This window comes from Salvelinus namaycush, unplaced genomic scaffold (genome assembly GCF_016432855.1).
Source record: "Salvelinus namaycush isolate Seneca unplaced genomic scaffold, SaNama_1.0 Scaffold12, whole genome shotgun sequence".
Lineage (NCBI taxonomy): Eukaryota > Metazoa > Chordata > Actinopteri > Salmoniformes > Salmonidae > Salvelinus > Salvelinus namaycush.
Window position 1 is genome coordinate 110001 of NW_024057897.1, and position 18836 is coordinate 128836.

Genomic DNA, 18836 nt, shown 5'->3' on the forward strand with positions numbered 1-18836 from the left:
GCGCGTAGGCTACGGCTTGTTTGTTTGTCTGTACGGGACACTATAGCTTTTTAAATGCCGACACGAAACCTCTGAAGATTGTTTTGTGCCACTGAACTGCATCTCAGTGCAAGAGGCGTCACTACAGTCCCTGGTTCGATTCCAGGCTGTATCACATCCGGCCGTGATTGGGAGTCCCAAAGGGCGGCGCACAATTGACCCAGCGTCGTCCGGGTTTGGCCCGGGGTAGGCCTTCATTGTAAATAAGAATTTGTTCTTAGCTGACTTGCCTAGTTACATTTTAAATAATATATATATACAGTACCAGTCAAAAGTTTGGACACACCTACTCATTCCAGGGTTTTTCTTTATTTTTACTATTTTCTTCATTGTAGAATAATAGTGAAGACATCAAAACTATGAAATAATACATATCATGTAGTAACCCAAAAAGTTCTAAACAAATCAAAATATATTTGATATTCTTCAAAGTAGTAATCCGGACAATTTCAAGAACTTTAAAAGTTTCTTCAAGTACAGTCGCAAAAACCATCAAGCGCTATGATGAAACTGTCTCTCATGAGGACCCCCACAGGAAAGGAAGACCCAGAGTTACCTCTCCTGCAGAGAATAAGTTCATTAGAGTTACCAGCCTCAGAAATTGCAGCCCAAATAAATACTTCACAGAGTTCAAGTAACAGACACATCTCAACATCAACTATTCAGAGGAGACTGTGAATCAAATCAAATTTGATTTGTCACATGCGCCGAATACAACAGGTGTAGACCTTACAGTGAAATGCTTACTTACAAGCCCTTAAACAACAATGCAGTTTTAAGAAAATACCTAAAAAAAGTAACAAATAAAAGTAACAAATAATTAAAGAGCAGCAGTAAAATAACAATAGCAAGACTATATACAGGGGGTACCGGTACAGAGTCAATGTGGAGGCTATATACAGGGGGTACCGGTACAGAGTCAATGTGGAGGCTATATACAGGGGGTACCGGTACAGAGTCAATGTGGAGGCTATATACAGGGGTACCGGTACAGAGTCAATGTGGAGGCTATATACAGGGGGTACCGGTACAGAGTCAATGTGCTGGGGCACTGGTGTCGACGTAATTGAGGTAACATGCACATTTAGGTAGAGTTATTAAAGTGACCATGCATAGATAATAACAGAGAGTAGCAGCAGCATAGAAGAGAGGGGGAAAATTATTGTTTATTTGTAATAATGACAATTACAACAATACTGAATGAACACTTATTTTAACCTAATATAATACATCAATAAAATCAATTTAGCCTCAAATAAATGAAACATGTTCAATTTGGTTTAAATAATGCAAAAACAAAGTGTTGGAGAAGAAAGTAAAAGTGCAATATGTGCCATGTAAAAAAGCTAACGTTTAAGTTCCTTGCTCAGAACATGAGAACATATGAAAGCTGGTGGTTCCTTTTAACATGAGTCTTCAATATTCCCAGGTAAGAAGTTTTAGGTTGTAGTTATTATAGGAATTATAGGACTATTTCTCTCTATACGATTTGTATTTCATATACCTTTGACTATTGGATGTTCTTATAGGCACTTTAGTATTGCCAGTGTAACAGTATAGCTTCCGTCCCTCTCCTCGCCCCTACCTGGGCTCGAACCAGGAACACATCGACAACAGCCACCCTCGAAGCAGCGTTACCCATGCAGAGCAAGGGGAACAACCACTCCAAGTCTCAGAGCGAGTGACGTTTGAAACGCTATTAGCGCGCACCCCGCAAACTAGCTAGCCATTTCACATCGGTTCCACCAGCCTAATCTCGGGAGTTGATAGGCTTGAAGTCATAAACAGCTCAATACTTGAAGCATTGTGAAGAGCTGCTGGTAAACGCAGGAAAGTGCTGTTTGAATGAATGATTACGAGCCTGCTGCCCCCTACCACCGCTCAGTCAGACTGCTCTATCAAATCATAGACTTAATTATAACATAATAAACACACAGAAATATGAGCCTTTGGTCATTAATATGGTCGAATCCGGAAACTATCATTTCGAAAACAAAACGTTTATTCTTTCAGTGAAATACGGAACCGTTCCGTATTTTATCTAACGGGTGGCATCCATCAGTCTAAATATTCCTGTTACATTGCACAACCGTCAATGTTATGTCATAATTACGTAAAACTCTGGCAAATTTGTTCGCAACGAGCCAGGCGGCCCAAACTTTTGCATATACCCTAACTCTGCGTGCAATGAACGCAAGAGAAGTGACACAATTTCACCTGGTTAATATTGCCTGCTAACCTGGATTTCTTTTAGCTAAATATACAGGTTTACTTATGTGCATTGATTTTAAGAAAGGCATTGATGTTTATGGTTAGGTACATTCGTGCAACGATTGTGCTTTTTTCGCAAATGTGCTTTTGTTAAATCATCCCCCGTTTGGCGAAGTTGGCTGTCTTTGTTAGGAAGAAATAGTCTTCACACAGTTCGCAACGAGCCAGGCGGCCCAAACTGCTGCATATACTCTGACTCTGTTGCAAGAGAAGTGACACAATTTACCTAGCTAAAATAAATTCATGTTACCAAGCAATATTAACTAAATATGCAGGTTTAAAAATATATACTTGTGTATTGATTTTAAGAAAGGCTTGATTGATTGATGTTTATAGTTAGGTACACGTTGGAGCAACGTCAGTTCTTTTTCGCGAATGCGCACCGCATCGATTATATGCAACGCAGGACACGCTAGATAAACTAGTAATATCATCAACCATGTGTAGTTATAACTAGTGATTTATGATTGATTGATTGTTTTTTATAAGATAAGTTTAATGCTAGCTAGCATCTTACCTTGGCTTCTTACTGCATTCGCGTAACAGGCGAGCTCCTCATGAGGCAGGTGGTTAGAGCGTTGGACTAGTTAACCGTAAGGTTGCAAGATTGAATCCCCGAGCTGACAAGGTAAAAATCTGTCGTTCTGCCCCTGAACGAGGCAGTTAACCCACTGTTCCTAGGCCGTCATTGAAAATAAGAATTTGTTCTTAACTGACTTGCCTCGTTAAATAAAGATGTTAAAAAATAAAAACGGCCAAATCAGTGTCCAAAATACCGATTTCCGATTGTTATTAAAACTTTAAATCGGTCCTAATTAATCGGCCATTCCGATTAATCGGTCGACCTCTATTATCTACCCTTACCACCTGGGGGCGGCCCGTCAGGAAGTCCAGGATCCAGTTGCAGAGGGAGGTGTTTAGTCCCAGGGTCCTTAGACTTCATGGTCGAATTGCTGCAAAGAAACCACTACTAAAGGACACCAATAAGAAGAACAGACTTGCTTGGGACAAGAAACATGATCAATGGACATTAGACCTGTGGAAAACTGTCCTTTGGTCTGACGAGTCCAAATTTGAAATTTTTGGTTCCAACCGCCGTGTCTTTGTGAGACACAGAGTAGGTGAGCGTATGATTTCCGTAAGTGTGGTTCCCACCGTGAAGCACGGAGGAAGAGTTGTCAGTGATTTATTTAGATTCCAGGCATATATGTCAGCATTCTGCAGCGATATGCCATCCCATCTGGTTTGCACTTAGTGGGACAATAATTTGTTTTTCAACAAGACAATGACCCAACACACACCCCCAGGCTGTGTAAGGGCTATTTGACCAAGAAGGAGAGTGATGGAGTGCTGCATCAGATGACCTGGCCTCCACAATCACCTGACCTCAACCCAATTCAGATGGTTTGGGATGAGTTGGACCGCACTTTTTTGGTTACTACATGATTCCATATGTGTTATTTCATAGTTTTGATGTCTTCACTATTATTTTACAATGTCGAAAATAGTCCAAATTAAGAAAAACCCTTGGTACTGTACACTACCGTTCAAAAGTTTGGGGTCACTTAGAAATGTCCTTGTTTTTGAAAGAAAATATCATTTTTTGTCTATTAAAATAACATCAAATTGATCAGAAATACAGTGTAGACATTGTTAATGTTGTAAATGATTATTGTAGCTGGAAACGGCTGATTTTGAATGGAATATCTACATAGGCGTACATAGGCCCATTATCAGCAACCATCACTCCTGTGTTCCAATGGCACGTTGTGCTAGCTAATCCAAGTTTATCTTTTTAAAAGGATAATTGATCATTAGAAAACCCTTTTGCAATTATGCTAGCACAGCTAAAAACTGTTGTTCTGATTAAAGAAGCAATAAAACTGGCATTTAGACTAGTTCAGTATCTGGAGCATCAGCATTTGTGGGTTCGATTACAGGCTCAAAATGGCCAGAAACAAAGATCTTTCTTCTGAAACTCGTCAGTCTATTCTTGTTCGGAGAAATTAAGGCTATTCCATGCGAGAAATTGCCAAGAAACTGAATATCTCGTATAATGCTGTGTACTACTCCATTCACAGAACAGCGCAAACTGGCTCTAACCAGAATAGAAGGAGTTTGAGAACAGACGCCTCACAAGTCCTCAACTGGCAGCTTCATTATATAGTACCCGCAAAACACCAGTCTCTACGTCAACAGTGAAGAGGCAACTCCGGGATGCTGGCCTTCTAGGCAGAGTTCCTCTGTCCAGTGTCTGTGTTCATTTGCCCATCTTAATCTTTTATTTTTATTGGCCAGTCTGAGATATTTTTCTTTTTCTTTGCAACTCTGCCTAGAAGGCCAGCATCCCAGAATCGCCTCTTCACTGTTGCCGTTGAGACTGGTGTTTTGCATTAAGATTACAATTTCCCTTCACTGGAACTAAGAGGCCCAAACCATGAAAACATCCCCAGACCATTATTCCTCCTCCATCAAACTTCACAGTTGACACTATGCATTGGGGCAGGTAGCGTTCTCCTGGCATCCGCCAAACCCAGATTCATCCGTCGGACTGCCAGAGGGTGAGGCGTGATTCATCACTTCAGAGAACGCGTTTCCACTGCTCCAGAGTCCAATGGCAGCGAGCTTTACACCACTCCAGCCGACGCTTGGCATTAGGCTTGTGTGCGGTTGCTCGGCCATGGAAATCCATTTCATGAAGCGCCCAACGAACAGTTCTTGTGCTGACGTTGCTTCCAGAGGCAGTTTGGAACTCGGTAGTGAGTGCTGCAACCAAGGACGATCTTCAGCACTCGGCGGTCCCGTTCTGTGGGCTTGTGTGGCCTACCACTTTGCGGCTGAGCCGTTGTTGCTCCTAGACGTTTCCACTTTACAGTTGACCGGGGCAGCTCTAGCAGGGCAGAAATGTGACGAACTGACTTGTTGGAAAGGTGGCATCCTATGACGGTGCCACGTTGAAAGCCACTGAGCTCTTCAGTAAGGCAATTCTACTGCCAATGTTTGTCTGTGGAGATTGCATGGCTGTGTGCTTGATTTTATACACCTGTCAGCAACAGGTGGCTGAAACAACCGAATCCACTAATTTGAAGGGGTGTCCACCTACCTCTGTGTATACATAGTGTACATACTATATATCCTCTTCCTCTCTTCCTGTTCTTCTGTGTCTACTTCCTTCATTTACACTCTCTTATTCATCGTTCCCTCTTCTTCCCCCTCTCATTTCTCACCCTCCTCCGACACAGTGTCTCGTTAGTGGTTAGAGTGGGGGGTTGTAATGTCTGCTAATTGGTGAGACAATTAGCTGTCTCCGCTTAGGTGTTTCACACAACCAGACAACTGGGACCAGACAGTGTGTTAACCATATGTGTTTGTGTGTGTAATGAACAGTTAGAACCGACACTATTCAACCTGCTGTAAACTGCTGAACAAAACATCAGGATACTATCTGCATGTGTTTGTGCACTTTGCAGTGAGTTCTTTGTGACACAGGCTAATCTGGAGGCAAAATAAATCACAGGCTAATCTGGAGGCACACCTGTTCAGGCGAAGTGCTGGCTAGCGGAGTAGAACACTTGACAAATTAAAGGAGAGCCGCACACTCTAGGAGCTCAGATGCAATAGTTGAATAACCTAATATCCAACGTTCCGACAGACAAGCTGTCTTCATCAGGGTATAATGCCCAGATGAAGACAGCTGGATATTAGGTTATTCAATTATTGCGTCTGAGCTCCTAGTGTGTGCGGCTCTCCTTTTCTTTTCTTTGTGACACAGGCACTATGTTCTGTCTACACACACACACAGACAGAGACACACACAGAGACACACACACACACACACACACACACACACACACACACACACACACACACACAGAGACACACACACACACACACACACAGAGACACACACACACACACACACAGAGACACACACACACACACACACACACACACACAGAGACACACACAGAGACACACACAGAGACACACACACACACACACACACAGAGACACACACACACACACACACACACACACACACAGAGACACACACACACACACACAGAGACCGACACAGGTGTTAACTCGGCATGAGAGCGCTCCCTCCTGCTGTGTTTTAGAGCCATATGCATACATACATTAAGACCGAGATATAGGCCTTATATACACACACAACCCTCCCTACAGGTCATAGCTGTGTGTCCTAGGTTAAGGGGTTCCTTTGTAGGCATCTATTCCTATGTCAACGTTTACAATTGTACATTCACCCCAGAGTGTGTTGAATGCCAGTGTCTGTGTGTTGCGTTCATCCGAGTGTGTGTTATTGAGACAGACAATGTGTAATGATCACCATCTGTGCACATCCTGCTCAGTAACTACCCATTCTCTACCTACTGGTGTCTCTCGCTCTCTCAAGGCGTCAACATACATAGGTTGGGTTTGCTCCTAGCAGAAGTCTTCTAGGCCAAGTGAACGTCTGTGCTCTCATACTCCCTTAAAATATGTTCCCTTGAAAAACAAGAAGAAAAGGGTACTAATACTGTTTGTCCCTCCTTGAGATGCCGTACCAACAACATAACCAGGAGCACTTCCTCAAAATAGTTAGATTCATTCTAAGATAAATCAAGAAATATGTCATTAATTGTTGATGTTTTTTGCTGGGGAGGTCTTAATCGCAAGATTTTACATCTAAGGTGTTTGGTGACGTATTTTTCAAGTGTAAAAATGTGTTGTCTCTCGTTGACTGACAACAAACACTTAATTGAAGAATCCCTACTGGTGACCAATCATCGACAAAAGGGCGTGGACTTCGGCTACCGAACTTTGGCTTGTGCACAAACAGCCGGAAAAAAACTTGCCGGAGACCAAAACAAACAAACATTTTCAAAATATTTGCACAAACTGTTTCAGATGGGAAGCATGCGGGTGCCTTAAGACTCTCTCTTGTCCTCTGTCTGTAGGCTACCCAGGAGGTTACCCCACTGCTGCTCCCACCTACACACCCAACCTCTACCAAACGGGTAGTCCAGGGTACCCACCAGGTAAGAACACACACCCAACCTCTACCAAACAGGTAGTCCAGGGTACCCACCGGGTAAGAACACACTCACGGGGCCTCCCGGGTGGCGCAGTGGTCTAGGGCACTGCATCGCAGTGCTAACTGCGCCACCAGAGTCTCTGGGTTCGCGCCCAGGCTCTGTCGCAGCCGGCCGCGACCGGGAGTTCCGTGGGGCGACGCACAATTGGCATAGCGTCGTCCGGGTTAGGGAGGGTTTGGCCGGTAGGGATATCCTTGTCTCATCGCGCTCCAGCGACTCCTGTGGCGGGCCGGGCGCAGTGCGCGCCAACCAAGGGGGCCAGGTACACGGTGTTTCCTCCGACATATTGGTGCGGCTGGCTTCCGGGTTGGAGGCGCGCTGTGTTAAGAAGCAGTACGGCTGGTTGGGTTGTGCTTCGGAGGACGCATGGCTTTCGACCTTCGTCTCTCCCGAGCCCGTACGGGAGTTGTAGCGATGAGACAAGGTAGTAATTACTAGCGATTGGATACCACGAAAATTGGGGAGAAAATGGGATAAAATTTAAAAAAATATAAAAAAAAGAACCAACCTCTACCAAACGGGTAGTCCAGGGTACCCACCAGGTAAGAACACACACCCAACCTCTACCAAACGGGTAGTCCAGGGTACCCACCAGGTAAGAACACACACCCAACCTCTACCAAACAGGTAGTCCAGGGTACCCACCGGGTAAGAACACACACCCAACCTCTACCAAACAGGTAGTCCAGGGTACCCACCAGGTAAGAACACACTCACACACCCAACCTCTACCAAACAGGTAGTCCAGGGTACCCACCGGGTAAGAACACACTCACACACCCAACCTCTACCAAACAGGTAGTCCAGGGTACCCACCGGGTAAGAACACACTCACACACCCAACCTCTACCAAACAGGTAGTCCAGGGTACCCACCGGGTAAGAACACACTCACACCCCCAAACTCTTGGAGGTAGAGTTACTGCTGTAGGTGTCAGTTAGCGCTAGGAGGCAGAGTTACTGCTGTAGGTGTCAGTTAGCTCTAGGAGGCAGAGTTACTGCTGTAGGTGTCAGTTAGCTCTAGGAGGTAGAGTTACTGCTGTAGGTGTCAGTTAGCGCTAGGAGGTAGTTACTGCTGTAGCTGTCAGTTAGCTCTAGGAGGTAGTTACTGCTGTAGCTGTCAGTTAGCTCTAGGAGGTAGTTACTACTGTAGCTGTCAGTTAGCTCTAGGAGGTAGTTACTACTGTAGCTGTCAGCTAGCTCTAGGAGGTAGAGGAGTTACTACTGTAGCTGTCAGCTAGCTCTAGGAGGTAGAGGAGTTACTACTGTAGCTGTCAGCTAGCTCTAGGAGGCAGAGTTACTGCTGTAGGTGTCAGTTAGCTCTAGGAGGTAGTTACTGCTGTAGCTGTCAGTTAGCTCTAGGAGGTAGTTACTGCTGTAGCTGTCAGTTAGCTCTAGGAGGTAGAGGAGTTACTGCTGTAGGTGTCAGTTAGCTCTAGGAGGTAGTTACTGCTGTAGCTGTCAGTTAGCTCTAGGAGGTAGTTACTGCTGTAGCTGTCAGTTAGCTCTAGGAGGTAGTTACTACTGTAGCTGTCAGTTAGCTCTAGGAGGTAGTTACTACTGTAGCTGTCAGCTAGCTCTAGGAGGCAGAGTTACTGCTGTAGGTGTCAGTTAGCTCTAGGAGGTAGTTACTGCTGTAGCTGTCAGTTAGCTCTAGGAGGTAGTTACTGCTGTAGCTGTCAGCTAGCTCTAGGAGGCAGAGTTACTGCTGTAGGTGTCAGTTAGCTCTAGGAGGTAGTTACTGCTGTAGGTGTCAGTTAGCTCTAGGAGGTAGTTACTGCTGTAGCTGTCAGTTAGCTCTAGGAGGTAGAGGAGTTACTGCTGTAGGTGTCAGTTAGCTCTAGGAGGTAGTTACTGCTGTAGCTGTCAGTTAGCTCTAGGAGGTAGTTACTACTGTAGCTGTCAGCTAGCTCTAGGAGGTAGAGTTACTGCTGTAGCTGTCAGTTAGCTGTAGGAGGTAGAGGAGTTACTACTGTAGCTGTCAGCTAGCTCTAGGAGGTAGTTACTACTGTAGCTGTCAGCTAGCTCTAGGAGGTAGAGGAGTTACTACTGTAGCTGTCCGCTAGCTCTAGGAGGTAGAGGAGTTACTACTGTAGCTGTCCGCTAGCTCTAGGAGGTAGAGGAGTTACTACTGTAGCTGTCAGCTAGCTCTAGGAGGTAGAGTTACTGCTGTAGCTGTCAGCTAGCTCTAGGAGGTAGAGGAGTTACTACTGTAGCTGTCCGCTAGCTCTAGGAGGTAGAGTTACTGCTGTAGCTGTCAGCTAGCTCTAGGAGGTAGTTACTGCTGTAGCTGTCAGCTAGCTCTAGGAGGTAGAGGAGTTACTACTGTGGCTGTCAGCTAGCTCTAGGAGGTAGAGGAGTTACTACTGTAGCTGTCAGCTAGCTCTAGGAGGTAGAGGAGTTACTGCTGTAGCTGTCAGCTAGCTCTAGGAGGTAGAGGAGTTACTACTGTAGCTGTCAGCTAGCTCTAGGAGGTAGAGTTACTGCTGTAGCTGTCAGCTAGCTCTAGGAGGTAGTTACTGTTGTAGCTGTCAGCTAGCTCTAGGAGGTAGTTACTACTGTAGCTGTCAGCTAGCTCTAGGAGGTAGAGGAGTTACTACTGTGGCTGTCAGCTAGCTCTAGGAGGTAGAGGAGTTACTGCTGTAGCTGTCAGCTAGCTCTAGGAGGTAGAGGAGTTACGGCTGTAGCTGTCAGCTAGCTCTAGGAGGTAGAGGAGTTACTGCTGTAGCTGTCAGCTAGCTCTAGGAGGTAGAGGAGTTACTTCTGTAGCTGTCCGCTAGCTCTAGGAGGTAGAGGAGTTACTACTGTAGCTGTCAGCTAGCTCTAGGAGGTAGAGTTACTGCTGTAGCTGTCAGCTAGCTCTAGGAGGTAGTTACTGCTGTAGCTGTCAGCTAGCTCTAGGAGGTAGTTACTACTGTAGCTGTCAGCTAGCTCTAGGAGGTAGAGGAGTTACTACTGTGGCTGTCAGCTAGCTCTAGGAGGTAGAGGAGTTACTGCTGTAGCTGTCAGCTAGCTCTAGGTGGTAGAGGAGTTACGGCTGTAGCTGTCAGCTAGCTCTAGGAGGTAGAGGAGTTACGGCTGTAGCTGTCAGCTAGCTCTAGGAGGCAGAGTTACTGCTGTAGCTGTCAGTTAGCTGTAGGAGGTAGAGGAGTTACTACTGTAGCTGTCAGCTAGCTCTAGGAGGTAGTTACTACTGTAGCTGTCAGCTAGCTCTAGGAGGTAGATGAGTTACTACTGTAGCTGTCCGCTAGCTCTAGGAGGTAGAGGAGTTACTACTGTAGCTGTCCGCTAGCTCTAGGAGGTAGAGGAGTTACTACTGTAGCTGTCAGCTAGCTCTAGGAGGTAGAGTTACTGTTGTAGCTGTCAGCTAGCTCTAGGAGGTAGAGGAGTTACTACTGTAGCTGTCCGCTAGCTCTAGGAGGTAGAGTTACTGCTGTAGCTGTCAGCTAGCTCTAGGACGTAGTTACTGCTGTAGCTGTCAGCTAGCTCTAGGACGTAGTTACTGCTGTAGCTGTCAGCTAGCTCTAGGAGGTAGAGGAGTTACTACTGTGGCTGTCAGCTAGCTCTAGGAGGTAGAGGAGTTACTACTGTGGCTGTCAGCTAGCTCTAGGAGGTAGAGTTACTGCTGTAGCTGTCAGCTAGCTCTAGGAGGTAGAGGAGTTACGACTGTAGCTGTCAGCTAGCTCTAGGAGGTAGTTACTACTGTAGCTGTCAGCTAGCTCTAGGAGGTGGAGGAGTTACTACTGTGGCTGTCAGCTAGCTCTAGGAGGTAGAGTTACTGCTGTAGCTGTCAGCTAGCTCTAGGAGGTAGAGGAGTTACTACTGTAGCTGTCAGCTAGCTCTAGGAGGTAGAGGAGTTACTGCTGTAGCTGTCCGCTAGCTCTAGGAGGTAGAGGAGTTACTGCTGTAGCTGTCCGCTAGCTCTAGGAGGTAGAGGAGTTACTACTGTAGCTGTCAGCTAGCTCTAGGAGGAAGAGTTACTGCTGTAGCTGTCAGCTAGCTCTAGGAGGTAGTTACTGTTGTAGCTGTCAGCTAGCTCTAGGAGGTAGTTACTACTGTAGCTGTCAGCTAGCTCTAGGAGGTAGAGGAGTTACTACTGTGGCTGTCAGCTAGCTCTAGGAGGTAGAGGAGTTACTGCTGTAGCTGTCAGCTAGCTCTAGGAGGTAGAGGAGTTACTTCTGTAGCTGTCCGCTAGCTCTAGGAGGTAGAGGAGTTACTACTGTAGCTGTCAGCTAGCTCTAGGAGGTAGAGTTACTGCTGTAGCTGTCAGCTAGCTCTAGGAGGTAGTTACTGCTGTAGCTGTCAGCTAGCTCTAGGAGGTAGTTACTACTGTAGCTGTCAGCTAGCTCTAGGAGGTAGAGGAGTTACTACTGTGGCTGTCAGCTAGCTCTAGGAGGTAGAGGAGTTACTGCTGTAGCTGTCAGCTAGCTCTAGGAGGTAGAGGAGTTACGGCTGTAGCTGTCAGCTAGCTCTAGGAGGTAGAGGAGTTACGGCTGTAGCTGTCAGCTAGCTCTAGGAGGCAGAGTTACTGCTGTAGTTGTCAGTTAGCTGTAGGAGGTAGAGGAGTTACTACTGTAGCTGTCAGCTAGCTCTAGGAGGTAGTTACTACTGTAGCTGTCAGCTAGCTCTAGGAGGTAGAGGAGTTACTACTGTAGCTGTCCGCTAGCTCTAGGAGGTAGAGGAGTTACTACTGTAGCTGTCCGCTAGCTCTAGGAGGTAGAGGAGTTACTACTGTAGCTGTCCGCTAGCTCTAGGAGGTAGAGGAGTTACTACTGTAGCTGTCCGCTAGCTCTAGGAGGTAGAGGAGTTACTACTGTAGCTGTCAGCTAGCTCTAGGAGGTAGAGTTACTGCTGTAGCTGTCAGCTAGCTCTAGGAGGTAGAGGAGTTACTACTGTAGCTGTCCGCTAGCTCTAGGAGGTAGAGTTACTGCTGTAGCTGTCAGCTAGCTCTAGGAGGTAGTTACTGCTGTAGCTGTCAGCTAGCTCTAGGAGGTAGAGGAGTTACTACTGTGGCTGTCAGCTAGCTCTAGGAGGTAGAGGAGTTACTACTGTAGCTGTCAGCTAGCTCTAGGAGGTAGAGGAGTTACTGCTGTAGCTGTCAGCTAGCTCTAGGAGGTAGAGGAGTTACTTCTGTAGCTGTCAGCTAGCTCTAGGAGGTAGAGGAGTTACTACTGTAGCTGTCAGCTAGCTCTAGGAGGTAGAGTTACTGCTGTAGCTGTCAGCTAGCTCTAGGAGGTAGTTACTGTTGTAGCTGTCAGCTAGCTCTAGGAGGTAGTTACTACTGTAGCTGTCAGCTAGCTCTAGGAGGTAGAGGAGTTACTACTGTGGCTGTCAGCTAGCTCTAGGAGGTAGAGGAGTTACTGCTGTAGCTGTCAGCTAGCTCTAGGAGGTAGAGGAGTTACGGCTGTAGCTGTCAGCTAGCTCTAGGAGGTAGAGGAGTTACTGCTGTAGCTGTCAGCTAGCTCTAGGAGGTAGAGGAGTTACTTCTGTAGCTGTCCGCTAGCTCTAGGAGGTAGAGGAGTTACTACTGTAGCTGTCAGCTAGCTCTAGGAGGTAGAGTTACTGCTGTAGCTGTCAGCTAGCTCTAGGAGGTAGTTACTGCTGTAGCTGTCAGCTAGCTCTAGGAGGTAGTTACTACTGTAGCTGTCAGCTAGCTCTAGGAGGTAGAGGAGTTACTACTGTGGCTGTCAGCTAGCTCTAGGAGGTAGAGGAGTTACTGCTGTAGCTGTCAGCTAGCTCTAGGTGGTAGAGGAGTTACGGCTGTAGCTGTCAGCTAGCTCTAGGAGGTAGAGGAGTTACGGCTGTAGCTGTCAGCTAGCTCTAGGAGGCAGAGTTACTGCTGTAGCTGTCAGTTAGCTGTAGGAGGTAGAGGAGTTACTACTGTAGCTGTCAGCTAGCTCTAGGAGGTAGTTACTACTGTAGCTGTCAGCTAGCTCTAGGAGGTAGAGGAGTTACTACTGTAGCTGTCCGCTAGCTCTAGGAGGTAGAGGAGTTACTACTGTAGCTGTCCGCTAGCTCTAGGAGGTAGAGGAGTTACTACTGTAGCTGTCAGCTAGCTCTAGGAGGTAGAGTTACTGCTGTAGCTGTCAGCTAGCTCTAGGAGGTAGAGGAGTTACTACTGTAGCTGTCCGCTAGCTCTAGGAGGTAGAGTTACTGCTGTAGCTGTCAGCTAGCTCTAGGACGTAGTTACTGCTGTAGCTGTCAGCTAGCTCTAGGACGTAGTTACTGCTGTAGCTGTCAGCTAGCTCTAGGAGGTAGAGGAGTTACTACTGTGGCTGTCAGCTAGCTCTAGGAGGTAGAGGAGTTACTACTGTGGCTGTCAGCTAGCTCTAGGAGGTAGAGTTACTGCTGTAGCTGTCAGCTAGCTCTAGGAGGTAGAGGAGTTACGACTGTAGCTGTCAGCTAGCTCTAGGAGGTAGTTACTACTGTAGCTGTCAGCTAGCTCTAGGAGGTGGAGGAGTTACTACTGTGGCTGTCAGCTAGCTCTAGGAGGTAGAGTTACTGCTGTAGCTGTCAGCTAGCTCTAGGAGGTAGAGGAGTTACTACTGTAGCTGTCAGCTAGCTCTAGGAGGTAGAGGAGTTACTGCTGTAGCTGTCCGCTAGCTCTAGGAGGTAGAGGAGTTACTGCTGTAGCTGTCCGCTAGCTCTAGGAGGTAGAGGAGTTACTACTGTAGCTGTCAGCTAGCTCTAGGAGGAAGAGTTACTGCTGTAGCTGTCAGCTAGCTCTAGGAGGTAGTTACTGTTGTAGCTGTCAGCTAGCTCTAGGAGGTAGTTACTACTGTAGCTGTCAGCTAGCTCTAGGAGGTAGAGGAGTTACTACTGTGGCTGTCAGCTAGCTCTAGGAGGTAGAGGAGTTACTGCTGTAGCTGTCAGCTAGCTCTAGGAGGTAGAGGAGTTACTTCTGTAGCTGTCCGCTAGCTCTAGGAGGTAGAGGAGTTACTACTGTAGCTGTCAGCTAGCTCTAGGAGGTAGAGTTACTGCTGTAGCTGTCAGCTAGCTCTAGGAGGTAGTTACTGCTGTAGCTGTCAGCTAGCTCTAGGAGGTAGTTACTACTGTAGCTGTCAGCTAGCTCTAGGAGGTAGAGGAGTTACTACTGTGGCTGTCAGCTAGCTCTAGGAGGTAGAGGAGTTACTGCTGTAGCTGTCAGCTAGCTCTAGGAGGTAGAGGAGTTACGGCTGTAGCTGTCAGCTAGCTCTAGGAGGTAGAGGAGTTACGGCTGTAGCTGTCAGCTAGCTCTAGGAGGCAGAGTTACTGCTGTAGTTGTCAGTTAGCTGTAGGAGGTAGAGGAGTTACTACTGTAGCTGTCAGCTAGCTCTAGGAGGTAGTTACTACTGTAGCTGTCAGCTAGCTCTAGGAGGTAGAGGAGTTACTACTGTAGCTGTCCGCTAGCTCTAGGAGGTAGAGGAGTTACTACTGTAGCTGTCCGCTAGCTCTAGGAGGTAGAGGAGTTACTACTGTAGCTGTCAGCTAGCTCTAGGAGGTAGAGTTACTGCTGTAGCTGTCAGCTAGCGTCTAGGAGGTAGGATGAGTTACTACTGTGAAGGCTGTCAGCTAGCTCTAAGGAGGTAGAGGTCACTGTCTGTAGCTGTCAGCAGCTCTAGGAGGTGTTACTGCTGTATCTTGTAGCTAGCTCTAGTAGGGTCGTTACTAACTGAGCTGTCAGATAGCTCTAGGAGTAGAGGAGTTCTGCTGTAGATGTCACTAGCTCTAGGAGGTAGCAGGAGTTTACTTCTGTAGCTGTCCGCTAGCTCTAGGAGGTAGGAGTTACTACTGTAGCTGTCAGCTAGCTCTAGGAGGTATTACTGCTGTAGCTGTCAGCTAGCTTAGGAGGTAGTTACTACTGTAGCTGTCAGCTAGCTCTAGGAGGTAGAGGAGTTACTACTATGGCTGTCAGCTAGCTCTAGGAGGTAAAGGAGTTACTGCTGTAGCTGTCAGCTAGCTCTAGGAGGTAAGAGTTACGCGTAGCTGTCACTAGCTCTAGGAGTAGAGGATTACGCTTACTGTCAGCTAGCTCTAGGAGGTAGAGGAGTTACTACTGTAGCTGTCAGCTAGCTCAGGAGGTGGAGTTACACGTAGCGTCGCTAGCTCTAGGGGTAGAGGAGTTACTACGTAGCTGTCCGCTAGCTCTAGGGTAGAGGATTACTACTGACCTGTCAGCTAGCTCTAGTAGGTAAGTTACTGCTGTGCTGTCAGCTACTCTAGGGTAAGAGTTACTACTGAGCTGTCCGCTAGCTCTGGAGTAAGTTACGCTGTAGCTGTCAGCTAGCCTAGGAGGTAGTTACTGCTGTAGCTGTCAGCACTCTGAGGTATTTCGTAGAGGAGTTAGAACGCTTACTGAACGCTTGATATCTATTGGTTATTTCTTAATGACAGTTGAAACTGCCTCTCTCTGTTTCACTACAAAGCCTAGCTACCTGGTACCTAGTAGAAATGATTGTTGTCAGGTTTTTTATTATTATTGTGCAACGCTTCCTCGTGAGATTATTACAATAACTCTGATATGTACTGCTGCCACCACAGAATACAGTTAAACTCTGATATGTACTGCTGCCACCACAGATACATAACAGTGAACTCTGATATGTACTGCTGACACCTCAGAATACAGTAACAGTGAACTCTGATATGTACTGCTGCCACCACAGACTACAGTAACAGTGAACTTGATATGTACTGCGACACCTCAGAATACAGTAACAGTGAACTCTGATATGTACTGCTGACACCTCAGAATACAGTAACAGTGATTCAAATGGATGAGTCTGGATACACAGCCCATAATCCAGATTTAAGGATTACAGAATAAGAATTTTAAAATGATTTTATTCTAAATGAATACAAAATATTACTGTGCGGTAACCGTATACGAGGCATTTTATCTTATTATTGCAATTAACGTCTTGATCTACTTTGATACATTGTAAATGCTTTGTAATGACCCGTGCCCCACAGATTCTAACTGTGATCATACTTATCTATAAAACCCTGAAACATGGCATACACACTGTTCCCTGCTGCGCTCTCCTCTCCCCCTCCTGACCTCCCACTCCCCCTCCTGACCCCCCTCTCCCCCTCCTGACCCCCCACTCCCCTCTCCTGACCCACCACTCCCCTCCTGACCCACCACTCTCCCTCCTGACCCACCACTCCCCCTCCTGACCCACCACTCTCCCTCCTGACCCTCTACTCCCCTCCTGCCCACCACTCCCCCTCTGACCACCACCTCCCTCCTGACCCCCCACTCCCCCTCCTGACCCCCACTCCCCTCTCCGACCCACCACTCCCCCTCCTGACCCACCACTCCCCCTCCTGACCCACCCTCTCCCTCCTGACCCTCTACTCCCTCCTGACCCCCCACTCCCCCTCCTGACCACCACTCTCCCTCCTAACTCCCCCTCCGACCCACCACTCTCCCTCCTGACCCCCCACTCCTCCCTCCTGACCCCCCCACTCCTGACCCCCCACTCTCCCTCCTGACCCCCACTCTCCCTCCTGACCCCACTCTCCTCCTGACCCACCACTCTCCCTCCTGACCCCCACTCTCCCTCCTGACCCCCGCTCCCCTCCGACCCCCACTCCCTCCTGAACCACCACTCTCCCTCCTGACCCACCACTCTCCCTCCTGAACCACCACTCTCCCTCCTGACCCCCACTCTCCCTCCTGACCCACCACTCTCCCTCCTGACCCCCCACTCTCCCTCCTGACCCACCACTCTCCCTCCTGAACCACCACTCTCCCTCCTGACCCACCACTCTCCCTCCTGACCCCCCACTCTCCCTCCTGAACCCCCACTCCCTCCTCTGCCACGTCACCATGCCAAGTGCTTCCATATCCCTTTAACTCCTAAACATGTTCCTCAATAAGCAATCAGTCCGAGTGGTGGTCTAATGTATTGTGTGTGTGTGTGTGTGTGTGTGTGTGTGTGTGTGTGTTGGTGTGTGTGTGTGTGTGTGTGTGTGTGAGAGAGAGCATATGTATAGGTGTGTGTGTGTGTGAGAGAGAGAGAGCATATGTAGGTGTGTGTGTGTGTGTGTGTGTGTGAGAGAGAGAGAGCATATGTATAGGTGTGTGTGTGTGTGTGAGAGAGAGAGCATATGTATAGGTGTGTGTGTGTGTGAGAGAGAGCATATGTATGGGTGTGTGTGAGAGAGAGAGAGAGCTATGTATAGGTGTGTGTTTAACTGTGTTGGCACACGTTTGAATCCATGTATGATTATTTGATGACATTAATGATCCTGCTTTAAGTATGACTTTGTGTGTATGTAATGTATGTATGTATGTATGTATGTATGTATGTATGTATGTATGTATGTATGTATGTATGTGGTGACTGTGTGCATGACCACACATCCTGTACACACAGCTATATAAATATATTCACATTTTATAATTTATCGGTTAAGCTAAATGACAAATGGCCTCTATAATGGATATGAATTCAGTAACTGGTAAGTACTGTGACCTTGTGATGCTGCATACCATGTCTTTACAGCCACACAGCAGATCTAGTCGTTACAGATCTAGTCAGACAGCGGATCTAGTCAGATAGCGGATCTAGACGTTACAGATCTAGTCAGATAGCGGATCTAGTCAGACAGTGGATCTAGACGTTACAGATCTAGTCAGACAGCGGATCTAGTCAGATAGTGGATCTAGTCAGACAGTGGATCTAGACGTTACAGATCTAGTCAGATAGTGGATCTAGTCAGACAGTGGATCTAGACGTTACAGATGTAGTCAGATAGCGGATCTAGTCAGACAGCGGATCTGGTCAGGACAGCGGATCTAGTCAGACAGTGATCTAGATGTTGCGGATCTAGTCAGACAGCGGATCTAGTTGTTACAGATCTATGTAAGAAAACGCTAGAAGCTGGAAGATGAAGATCAGGGAGAACAGGTGAACAAAGAGAGGTATGCTGTTCCAGACAGTGCTTTGTTGGAAAGGAAAATTAAGGGTTAAAACAAATAGAAATGAATGAAATCAAAACCCTGTGCTGACATCTAATCGTTAGAAAATTTGGCAGCATAATTGATGATGATGAAGGTGGTGGAGGAAGTGTTCAGTACATTCCCACCATTGGATCTGGAACACACCAACAGAACACGGACCACAGCAGAGCACAGACACCCATGATTGGTCAATCACTCTGGAGTTCCAATGACAATGGAAAAATTGAAATGATGAAAAAAAAAAATGAAATAAATAAAACAAACAAAGAAAACAATGTAATGCAATGACATATTGGCAAATCAAAGAAGAAAATAATTGTTGTGTAAAAAAATAAAAAGCAGCTTTTAAAAACACTACAGAATGCAGCAAGTGTCCGTTGCTCTTTAGTTTTGTTGTTGCAGACAGATGTGAGGTTGCCATGGTGACCATAAGAAGCCCGTGTAAGACTGGAGTAGTTGCATACGTTGGACTCCAGA

General features: G+C 46.9%; 1 protein-coding gene across 2 annotated transcripts in view; it reads left to right on the forward strand.

Moving 5' to 3' along the window:
• The window catches only part of LOC120036073 (myelin-associated neurite-outgrowth inhibitor-like), an 85811-nt gene that overhangs the window by 32467 nt on the left and 34508 nt on the right, over positions 1-18836 (forward strand). For both annotated transcript variants that reach the window (XM_038982529.1, XM_038982530.1), the window contains exon 4: positions 7272-7352. In XM_038982529.1, the coding sequence (XP_038838457.1) occupies positions 7272-7352 (81 nt within the window). The remainder of the gene's footprint in view (positions 1-7271; positions 7353-18836) is intronic.